The following is an 11,072-nucleotide window of genomic DNA, read 5'->3' as shown; positions in this document are numbered from 1 at the left end:
TGCCGACAGTGGGATTCGAACCAGGCCCCAGTCCTGAAGCCAGGCCAAGCGTAGCGCGTTACTGCCACTCCGTCTCCCCAGGGCTGAGCCCAACGTTCACAACGTTCATAACGGACTCCCTGGCCGCCGGACCTGAGTAGCCAGGAACTCCTGAGTGACGCTCCCGGTAACGCTCACCTGCTGACAGACGCCGAGGCCGCAAACGCTCTTTTCTCTTCAGACTCGACGCAGTCGCGCAGGCGCCCGACTCCCCCATCCATTCCGCGAATCCCAGTTGTGCTAGCTCTCCTCCAGCCCCCGCGGTCAACTCAGCCAATCGCCTATCACTAAACCTGCTTTATTCCCACCCACTCCCGCCCGCCAATCACCGCTGACGCAAGCACCGCCCTTCCCGCCCTCTTCAGCGTGCGCCGCGCGCCCCCGTTCGGCCGTTGGCGGCGCTGCCCCGTGGGATGCGTGCCCCGGAAGGGCGGGGCGAAGCGCGCGCCACCCTGGTGCGGGAACCCTTGGGATTGGCCAGGAGGAGGCCCCGCTCTGTCTCCGCCCACTCTCGCCCTCTGCATCCGAGTCGGAGACACTGGGGATTGGCTCCCAGGTGGGGATGGGGGCCCAAAGAAGCATGGAGACGTTCCCGTCCCTCTCGCGCTCACCGGGGAGGGAGCACCCCTGATTGGTCCGGGAGTCTCGGCGCGCGCCCGCCGGCGCTCCAGGATTGGCTGAAGACGGGCTCGCGCCGCCGGGGAGCGTTGGCGGTGATTGGCCGGGGGGTGGGGTGGCTATTTGAAGGCGGCGCGCGGACGAGGTGCGCATTTCAGTCCGCGTAGAGAGGAGTCGGGAGCGGCTCTTGGAACCCTGTCTCCTAACCCACCGGACGCAGGCCCTAGGTTGGCCCCGGCCCGGCCTCAGCCCTGGTACCAGCCCCGGCCCGGCGAGGCGATGGCCAAAGTATCGGTGCTGAACGTGGCGGTGCTGGAGAACCCGACCCCTTTCCACAGCCCCTTCCGGTTCGAGATCAGCTTCGAGTGCAATGAGGCCTTGGCGGACGGTGAGGCTGGGCCTGTGTGGAGACACCTCCCCCCCTCCCCCCACGGCCAACCCCGACTTACCCTCGAGACATTCCCACGGTCAACCCCGACCTCCTCGTGGAGACACCTCTCAGCCCCCATCAACCTCGACCTCCCCATGGAGACCACCCCAATGCCAACCCTAATCTCCCCGAGATCCTCCTGACACAACCAACCCTGACTTCCGGTGGCCAACTCGGACCTCCCTGTGAAAACACCCTCCCATCCCGTCAACCTCTACCTCCCCATGGAAACCCCCTAGTGTCAAAGCTAATCTCCCCCTGAGGCCCCCCAGTGCCAACCCTAACCTCCCCCGTGACCCCCCCAGTGCCAATCCTGACCTGCCCCTGAGACTCCCCACACACAGCCAACCCTGACCACCCCCTGGAGACCCCTCCTTCCATGGCCAACCCCACTCTCCCACTTTCCTGTGGAAACATCATCCCTTTTTTTTTTTTTTTTTTGGTAGAGCTCCTCCCAGCTACCCGTTTAAGTAGGGACCTTCTCAGCCTCCATTCTTCCCTATGGCAAGACGCATTCCAAGTGACCCTCCGTTTCTGGAAGGCCAGACCCCCCCTTCCAGCCACCCAATGGGATGAGGCTGCCACTCATCCCCACTCCCCTGTGGCCAGACACTCCCAACTCATTTTTATCCTGTAGAGACCTCAGCCACCTGTCATTTTTTCTGTGGAGACCTCTCCTCCAAACTCCCCTTCTTTTTCCCTGTGGAGACCTCCCCCTAAAGTCACCTTCCTTTTTCCCTGTTAAGACTTTCCTGTCACATGATCTTACTCCATCTCCCCTAACAATCCCCTCCCCAACTTGCTTATATTTAAACATCTTTCCCACCTTGCCTCCCAACTTCTGCTTGCTCTCCACCCCAAAGCATACACTCTAGAACTTGGCTTTTCTCCTCCTCAGTCTGATCCCCTACACTTGAGCTCCATCTAGGGAGGGATGGCCTGGCTTCTCCCTCTAGACTTGGAGGGTAACTTGGTCCTCCCAAGTTCCTGTTTCTCCCTCCTCTCTGCTAATCAGCTTGGATAAACACCTGCCAATCTGAGGGGTGGTGTAGCCAGGCAAGTGTGAGCCAGTTCCCAGGGTTTGCCCACCAGGTTCCAGCTGACTTACTGCAGCAATTCTTCCAATGCGTTTGATGGTTTGACCTAGTCTGAGGGGTGGGTGGGACAGGCTGAGCTGAGACAGCATCTGGCTTCAAATAATCAGCTAGGAGGTCACAACCTTTTGTGCATCTTTTCCAAGGTGCTTTCATGAATGTACTTACAAGTCTGTGTGACATAAAGGAGGTAGACATGGCTCTCATCTCAGATGAGAAAGCAGGCACCACAAAGAGTAAAAGACCTTTCAAGAAGAGGTCTATAAAAATCTAAAACTAAATGGCTAAGGTCGCCCAGGGAGCTTTGGCACAGCTGACAGGCAAGTCCTGCTTTCAGGAGGAAGTACTCAGCTAGACCACCTCTCCACTTGGCCATTAAAGGAGAAGGGGCAGCAACTGAGGTGAGGCTGGCGCGCTAACTAGCGCCTCTCAGTGGCAGATGTGTGGTTTGCTCACAGAGCCTGCTGCTTGGATTGCTTGCGGCTGATACAGTTTGAAGGATGTGTGGCCTACAGGTGAGCCAGTGGTCACTCTCCCCCTGTGTCTCACACTCTTTTTTTAAATTAAGGAGTCCATTTGTGACTAAGTATAGAGTAAGCCAAGTTAAATCCTTGCTAGAACAAGTCTGGGTGTAAATAAATAAATAAAGTGTAGAATGACACTGTGGAATAAGATTTAATTTTAAAGCCAGGAAGAGATGTAAGGAGCTAATAGGTTAAGGGATTCACAGTTCCCAGATGGCAGGAGATCAGGTTGCAATCAGCCTGTTTGTACTTCTTGAATTAAAAATGGTTGCATGGCCATTATTTAGTACTATTATTCCTGGAAGTCCGTGCCCGGTGACTTTAGTAATTTGTTTATAGTATTGGGACAGGAAAGGTTAAAGTTAGCCTGCAGTGTTTTCCTTTTTAATAGAGGGAAGTGGAGTGACTTCTCCAAGGTCACACAGCCAGTTTATAGAAATGTTGGGATGAGAACTTGTTGCTGAGGTCTGAGTCTGGTTTCATTGTCTTTGCTCTTATCCTGGTAGGCGAAAGAAAGAAAGCATTTCCTACTTTAGAGGTGGAGTTTAAATAGGAAACCAAAAAAACCCATTGCTGTGGAGTTGATTCCAACTCAAAGCTACCCTATAGGACAGAGTAAGACTGTCCCACAGAGTTTTCAAGGCTGTAAATCTTTAACCGAAGTAGACTGCCCCTTCTTTCTCCCGTGGAGCAAGCTGGTGGTTTCCAACCATAGACCTTTTGGTTAGCAGCTGAGCTCTTAGCTACTGCGCCACCAGGGCTGCTTATAAATAGGAAGGACCATACAATTTATTGCCAAATCAGGACATTCAAAAGAGAGTAAAAGGGGCGCTATTCTTAATTATGCCAGATAGTAGAGCTTTTGCTCAGAGAAACTCAAGTTGGGAATCAAACCCTGGCCTGGAAATCCAGACTCTATGGTTCTACCTCCTATGGCTGTTGGTGACTCTGACATGCCAGCTTGCTTTCTGCCTCTTCCTGGCCTTCTTCCCACAAAGCAGAATCCGTTTCCTGCCTTCCAAACAGATGGAGTGGGGCTGCCTTAAAAGTCTCTCTGGTCCTGGAGAAACCTCAGTCTTTTTACCTCTCTGTGCTGCCAACTGGAATCTGACAAGGCACCCAACCCCCGGTCAGTTAGCCAACCCCCATTTCCCAAGGGTGCCAAGCCCCTTTCTCCGCAGCATCTGGAAATAGATGTTTCCAAGGCATGGGTCCACGTTTAATATGTTAGGTGTGCTTTTCCCCTGTTTAGTTGAGAAATGCAACTGACACTGGTTGAATAAGTCATAGAAGCCAGATGTTCTGACCCACAGCTCACACGCTGTGGTGAGGCCGAGGTTCATGTGTATAATTATGAACAAAGGCAAAGTGATAACAGAAAAAGGGCATACTAGGTATGTTAAGTTAAAAAAAAAAAAAACAGGAAACGGACTCCGCAGGTAGTTCAACTACAATAATTTGCATGTGTCTTTAATCCTATAATTGGTTTTGGTTTTGTTTTCTTACATAGTCAAGGGGCATCTTGTGTGGGAGTTCTAGTAAAGCCAGGACTTAAAGATAAAACTTAATACACTCACATTATCCTTCAAGTTGCCGGTAAGGTCAAGTATACAAGGTACAATTGGGCAGTTGTGCCCTGTTTTCAGTAGGTATGAGTGTGTCCTGTATACAGTATTATCCTATATCTAACTCCAAAGAAAGGTTATATTCATAAATGAAATCACTTAAGGGTGTCTCTGCTTAAAACACTTCAGTAAGTTTAAGGAGATCCAACTCGTAGGCCCGTATTCCAGTCATCTGCCTCCCGTAGACCATTTCATTGGCTCCCCTTACTCTTGAGTCAGTATTTCTCTATGGCCCTTGATTAATTCTTCAGTTTCTTTCTGGATCAGGTTGAAGGAGCCGTTGTGGCCCACTTGCCTGCACAGTGCATGTTCTTTTTCAGTCAGCATCCCCATGGTCTTTGCTTAGGTTTCACCAACAGGCTTTGACCTCAGCTGGACAACACTGAGTACCCATGGCACACACTATAGCCCACACTGTATTTCAATCTCTTTTTTGTCTCCCAAAAGCACTTTAGTTAAATGCATGCATACGACTCCACTGGTTACAGTAGAAAAAGCCACAAGGATGTATGTATATGGTTACGGTAGGAAAGTGAGATTAGGGCTAGCTGGTCTTTCTGTTCTCCCAAAAATTTATCTGTAGTTGTGTCATTACTTTTAACAAAAATAAGTCAGTAAACTTAACTTCCTCTCTGCAAATAAGAAGATACTGGAGTTTGGCTGAACCCTACTGAGCCAAAGGGTCCCCACATCCCAGAGGCCTACTAGAATTCATGAGTAGAGGGCCTGAATAAAACTGCATAGGGTCAGGAAGCAGTGGCTCGAGGAAGGGCTTGGGCTCAGGTGACAAACCTCTACTCGGTGGCCCAGCATCACTCACGGCTGGACATTCTTGCAGGCAGCTTGACCAAGGAACAGGGCAGCTTCCGCGAGAGTTTGCTTCCTGTAAAAATCACAGCTTGTGAAACTCCAGCTGCTAGAGCTGTCAGTTGTGCAATTTTAGAGAACCTAAAATAAGTTTCAAGGCTTATGCCAGGCGTCCCTGTACTAGCATGACCTTGCCCCTGGTACACTTGGACTGCTGCGAGAGGAAGTAGTCACCAAAACCACTGTGATTGATGGGCAAGTTCTCCTTAACTGTCACCGGAGCATACTTGGGGATGGTGCCCTCCTACTGCAGAGGACGTAAGAGAGTTGGGGTTCAGAGGGTCACCCAGAGGTGCCATGTTGTTTGATGACAGCACCCTTACCTGAAAGCCCCAGAGAAAGCCTGACTCAGTGCCGGGTCTGGAGCCTTGGGGTTGGGCAGCTATCCCAGCGGCCTCGTCCTCCCCTCCTGCTGCTGGCTCTCCTGCTGGATTGGAATCTGCTGCCTTGCCCCAGTTGTCAAGGGATCTCCTCAGTTCAGTGGCTCCAGTCCCTGTGTGTGAAAGAGGATGCTGCTTCCTGTCCCAGCACACAGTGGGCAGGGCCCTGGAGTGGCCCAGCTCCTGCTCGTCCCTCCTCAGCACGCCTCAGTGACGTGGGTCTTAATTCAGCCTCTGCCATATGGTTTGTCCTCAGGCTCCCAGAGGCCTGTGTTTCCCCCAGGTGCAAAGTCAAGGTCACCTGGCAAAGCTAGGCCTACGGTCAAGATTGCACCACAGGAAGTAGGGCTGTCTGCCCATGTTGAGGATCATGGGGCCTGCCACTTGATGCTCAGAGAATGGCAGGTGTTTTGGGGGATAAGAATCTAAATATATTGAGGACCTGTCCAAAATTAACAAGAGACGACCCTTCCCCTGCCTTCTGCTGTCAAGCTATTTCGGATCCTTAACACCCCACATGTCCTTGCAGACTTGGAGTGGAAGATCATTTACGTTGGATCAGCTGAGAGTGAGGAGTTTGATCAGATCCTAGACTCGGTGCTGGTCGGCCCTGTCCCAGCAGGGAGACACATGTTTGTCTTTCAGGTAAGGAAGACGAGACCTTAGTTTGGCAGTCCGTGGCTCCTAGGAGTGCCCTCTTTTGCCCTAAAGCATATGGCGTGGTTCAGTGGCCAAATGTTCAGGTTCAAATCTTGGCTTTATCTCTTAAGACTTTGGAAGAAAGTTTTCCTGATCTGTAAACTGCCTACTTGGTAACTCCTTTTAGAGATCTCAGGTACTTCACACACCTTCCTTACGCCCACCTCTGTGTCAAATCTGTTACCTGGAGTCACTGATTTAACTCCTGGATCACTCTCTAACCAAGCATCACCTGGTTTGTCAGAAATGCAGGTTACAGGCTCCCCAGGTGATTCTTTTCCTCATTCAAGTTTGAGAGCAGCTCAAATCCATTCACGTACCTTTGTCTCCATGGTTACCGTTTACATCCCATCTTCTAACCTTCTCACCCACCCTGTGTCCAATGCACTAGCAAGCCCCATCGCTGTGACCTGGGCCAGCTTCCTGGGTATATGACCCATGCAGTCACACAGGGCCCAAGGCTCAGTTTAATATTCTACCGTTACTATCTAAATCTTTTTTTTTTTTAATACTTATTTTTTTTGTTGTTATTGTTGAGAATATACACAGCAGAACATAACATCAATTCAGCAGTTTCTACATGTACAATTCAGGGACATCGATTATGTTCTGTGAGTTGTATAACCATTCTCACCCTCCTTTTCTGAGTTGTTCCTCCCTAGTAACATAAACTTACCACCCGGAAGTTTCCTATCTAATCTTTTGAGTTACTGTTGTCAGTTTGATCCCGTATAGATAGATCTTAAAAGAGCACAATGCTGTAGTCAGACATTGTTTACCAGTTAAGCTAAACTGTTTGGTATTAGGATGACTTCAGGAGATATTTCTGATTTAAGGTTTAAAGCTTATCTCAGTGTAGTTGTTTTGGAGATTATCTGGCGCTTCTTAATTTTTTAGCAAGGAGCCCTTTGTTTCATTTTGTACTGGACCCCACAAATTATATTGCTGGGTCTGCCCATAATGATGGAGTCCTGGTGGCGCAGTGGTTGAGATTGGCTGCTGACCAAAAGGTCGGCAGTTCAAATCCACCAGCCGCTCCTTGGAAACCCTGTGGGGCAGTTCTGATCTGTCCTATGGGGTCGCTATGAGTTGGAATCAGCTCGACAGCGGTGGAGTTTTTTTGTTTGTTTGTTTTGGTCCATAACGTTACATCTCCAAGACTGTTCACTTTTGTCTCTACTGCCTGGTCCCCAGGTTGGCTGCTGTAGCCTCCCAGCCTGTTTCCCTCCCATCACGTCTGCACATATAGCCAGAATCATCTAGTCAGACTGTAAGTCTGACATGGCACTCACCTGCTAAAGACCTTGCTTCCCCAAACTCTTAACTGGCCCAGCAAGCCCTGTGTGGTCTAGTCCCCACTGCCAACCTGTACCACCTTTGCCTTGCTCACTGCCCACACCAAGTAGCTTCCTGATGCCTCAGGACCTCTGCTGGAAACATCTGGTAAACACCTCCCGGTACCTGTCACATTCAAAATTTTACAGTCGTTTGTGTGATTGATTCTCTGTTTGCTTCATTAGATTGTAAACTTCTGAGGACAGAGACCATACTTTTTGCTCGGTAAATCCCTGTTGCTCGGGAATCATTGTTAACATCCATCAACTATTGCATGCTAAGGCCCAGGATGTGTTTCCCCTAGGCCGATGCCCCCAATCCATCCCTCATTCCTGAGACCGATGCCGTGGGTGTGACCGTGGTCCTCATCACCTGCACCTACCATGGGCAGGAGTTCATCCGCGTGGGCTACTACGTCAACAACGAGTACCCCAACCCTGAGCTGCGGGAGAACCCACCACTGAAGCCAGACTTTTCTCAGGTAGGGGCTGTCTCTGCACTTCCCTGCTTCAACCAGGTGGCCCCTTCACACTGGGGGAGTTGAGTCATTAGAATTGGGAGCCCGGGTTTTCAGTCATGCTCGATTCTTGCAGAGCCAGGCTAGGAAAGAAAGGGTCTTTGTTTCCAGAGACATGCCTCGGAGCTGAGAGTAGGTAGTGCTAAGCGGTAGCACAGGGCCTTCCCCTGAAGTTCCGTATATGGTTGGTGAACTAAGCAGGGCCTGTTCTTCCTGGGCTTGGGGTGGCAGCTGGGGTTGCCCTGGCTCTGGGGGAGTAACAGGGGGCACGTGACAAGACTTGATGCTCCTTTTCCTGCCCCAGCTCCAGCGGAACATCTTGGCTTCCAACCCCCGGGTGACCCGCTTTCACATCAACTGGGACAACAACACAGACAGGTTGGAGGCCATCGACAACCAGGACCTTTCACTGAGCAGCGGCCTCCCCCTCAGCTGCACTCCTGTCAAGGGCCTGGGCCTTCCTGGCTGCATCCCTGGCCTGCTCCCTGAGAATTCCATGGACTGCATCTAACTTTGGGAGCTCAGGCGCTGGCTGGGCTCAGCCAGGACCCAGACCAGTTTCCTGGCACACCTGGAGGAGGCACCTGGGCCTCCTGGAGAGTCATGTGGGACATCTGGAGAACTTTGGGGCTGTCACCTACATCGAATCAGACTGGGCCCCATGGAAAGAACAGGCCCTGGGTCTTTCCCAGCCCTGGCCCAGAAGGATCATCTCACATCTACTCCACAGGCCTGTAAGAAGGAGGTACTTAGTTCTTCATTCTTTCTGACTATCCCCTTTCACTGTTCCACACACACTATAAATTCACCTGGAGGCCATTGTGCTCCCTTGAGTAGCACTGACCCAAAGCTGCTTCCCACAGACCTTCCGGGCCTGCCTGAGGCTTTCTTGGTCAGTGCCTGGCAAGGCTCCAGCCCTTTTGGATCAAAGGCTCTGCCATTCCTTCCCCTTCCCAAACATCTGAACAGAGCCCCCAGCTTTCTGGAGTCACAGGCAAGGAATCCTGGTTAGGATGTGGACTCAGATACAATGTCTGTCCTCCCCAGATTTTTGGTTCTTCCCAACCCAGCAGCCTCTAGAAAACGCAGCTCCTAAAGGTGTGACCAGCAGGTGCCTCTCTTCTCAGTCACAGCCACCTTCCTGTTACCTCTTAACTGGACCTGGCATTCTCTAGAGACTTCAGTGGTGGGGAGGTAGCATGTTGGAAGGGTCTGCTGTGCTCTGTTTTGGCGTTGGCATCAAGCCCCTCTACCTCTGCCAGCCTTGACCTGTCCTCTGCCAAGACCGCACACACTCATGGGCCACAGGTGAGTGTGGGCAAGGGAAGCTGTCAGGATCCTGAAAATCTTCCCTCCCCGGAATGCTCTCCACCTCTGCCCTATCCCCTCGCTGCTACATGGATGCTGTTGTGATTGCAGTTTGTATATTAAAGGGTTTTTATATTAAAAATGTTTGGTTGCGCTAAAAATAAAAAGCACTTCATTGAGGCTGTTTCTGCTTCTGTCTCAGGCGAGCAGGGACAGCTCCATCCATCCTATCCTCCTAATGGTGGGGTTGGCCTCTTCCTCCACTCAGTGAGTTGGGTGTCCCTTGCCCCCTTGCTTGACTTCTTACTCCAGTTCTAGCTGGTTGTATAGTTGTATTCCAGACTAAGTTTTGGGGAGAGTGTCAAATCTGGAGATAGAGATGAACAGTGATTTCAGACTTTGACCCTGGCCCACAAGAAGAAATTAACTTTTACATTGTGATCCAAGTATATACACAAAGCCACACTTTGATTAAATCCAACTTAACCTTACTATGTAACTCCACAGCCTGCACTAGTATTTGGCTGGCCAGCCTTTTTCCCGTATTTCAGAGAAGCCCAAACTCTCCCTCCCTGGGGCTGGTGGTCAGCCAGAGAGGAGACGTGCAGACAACTGTGTGCAGTTAGCCCAAGTCCATAAGCAGAGCAATGAGTCAGCTTGTGGACTTGAGACTGGACTAGTCCCTCCAAAGTAGGGGAGCTGGCTGGTCCAGCCCCCAGCCTCTCTTGGCACCTCATGTGGGGGCCTTCCTCCACTTCAGTGGTTCTCAACTCAATTTCTGGAGACTTTGGCTGTAAGCAGTGGGGGCAGGAGGGAGGAAGTATGTGCTTCTGGTACCTCGTGGGTAGAAGCCAGACAGCCCCCCCCCCCCAACACCAAGCATCCAGCCCCAAATGTCAGTCGGGTAGCATTGGTAAACCCAGCTGTACTGTCATCCTCAGGCTGTGATATATTAAAAGGGCACCCTAAAGAAGGACATCTTGCCCCTTCTATCCTCCGGGAGGGTAGGTTCCCTTTGCATTCTCCAGACAAAAGGAATGCAGAGTGGTGATTACCAGCAGGGAATCTGAATCCAGGAGGCCTGGCTGTGCCCCCGATTCCTTGTCTGTACAATGGGGATAATAGTGCCTACATGATAGGAATGTTGTGCGAAGTAATAAGGTGAACCAGTGCCAACTCTCTGCTGGTACGAGCCCAGGGTGGGCGCCCAGCAAAGGGTGGACACTGCGTGCCCCTCTCAGCCGCCCCTTGCTCCCGGAGCCCAGCATCCTTCTGATGCTTGGGCTGTGGCTGGAGGCGACCCCGGGCGGCCTGGCCGCTGCTGCCCAACACCAGCCCTTATGAATGACGGTGGCCGGCGGCCCGGCGACCTCTGACCCTCGGCGCCGGCCGCGCCCCTCCCCCCGGGTAGGTGGACAGCGGCTGCGCCGGCGGCCCGCGGCGCCAAACTTGGCTGGCCGGCGCCCGCTGCCGCACTGGGCAGGGGCGGGGGACTGCGGCGCGCACGGGGCCGTCCGGTGCCGCCGGGCCGCCTCGTGGGCTTCCGAGCGCGGTGCGGCCTCCGGCCAAGCTTGGCCGCCCCGCCTGCCGCTCGGGCCTGGACAGCGGACTGAGCCTCCGCCCCGCCCTCTCACCC

The 11,072-nt window shown here is 52.2% G+C and overlaps 1 protein-coding gene across 1 annotated transcript; it reads left to right on the top strand.

Moving 5' to 3' along the window:
• Positions 1 to 483: 483 nt before the first annotated feature.
• ASF1B (anti-silencing function 1B histone chaperone) lies at positions 484 to 10,781 on the top strand. The gene is made up of 4 exons (XM_003413054.4): positions 484 to 1,045; positions 6,107 to 6,222; positions 7,916 to 8,092; positions 8,433 to 10,781. The coding sequence occupies exons 1-4, from the start codon at positions 937 to 939 to the stop codon at positions 8,637 to 8,639; spliced, it is 609 nt and encodes a 202-aa protein (XP_003413102.1). The 5' UTR covers positions 484 to 936; the 3' UTR covers positions 8,640 to 10,781.
• The last annotated feature ends 291 nt before the right edge of the window (positions 10,782 to 11,072 follow it).

This window comes from Loxodonta africana, chromosome 3 (assembly GCF_030014295.1).
Source record: "Loxodonta africana isolate mLoxAfr1 chromosome 3, mLoxAfr1.hap2, whole genome shotgun sequence".
In the NCBI taxonomy this organism is placed as follows: domain Eukaryota; kingdom Metazoa; phylum Chordata; class Mammalia; order Proboscidea; family Elephantidae; genus Loxodonta; species Loxodonta africana.
Note: the sequence above shows the minus strand (reverse complement) of the source record. Positions and strands in the feature narration are given on the sequence as shown.

Bases quoted from the DNA above. Each gene is read 5' to 3' on its own strand.
- ASF1B (XM_003413054.4), top strand. From the start codon at position 937: ATGGCCAAAGTATCGGTGCTGAACGTGGCGGTGCTGGAGAACCCGACC. The intron at 1,046-6,106 runs GTGAGGCTGGGC...ATGTCCTTGCAG, and splicing joins CAATGAGGCCTTGGCGGACG to ACTTGGAGTGGAAGATCATT. The intron at 6,223-7,915 runs GTAAGGAAGACG...TGTTTCCCCTAG, and splicing joins GACACATGTTTGTCTTTCAG to GCCGATGCCCCCAATCCATC.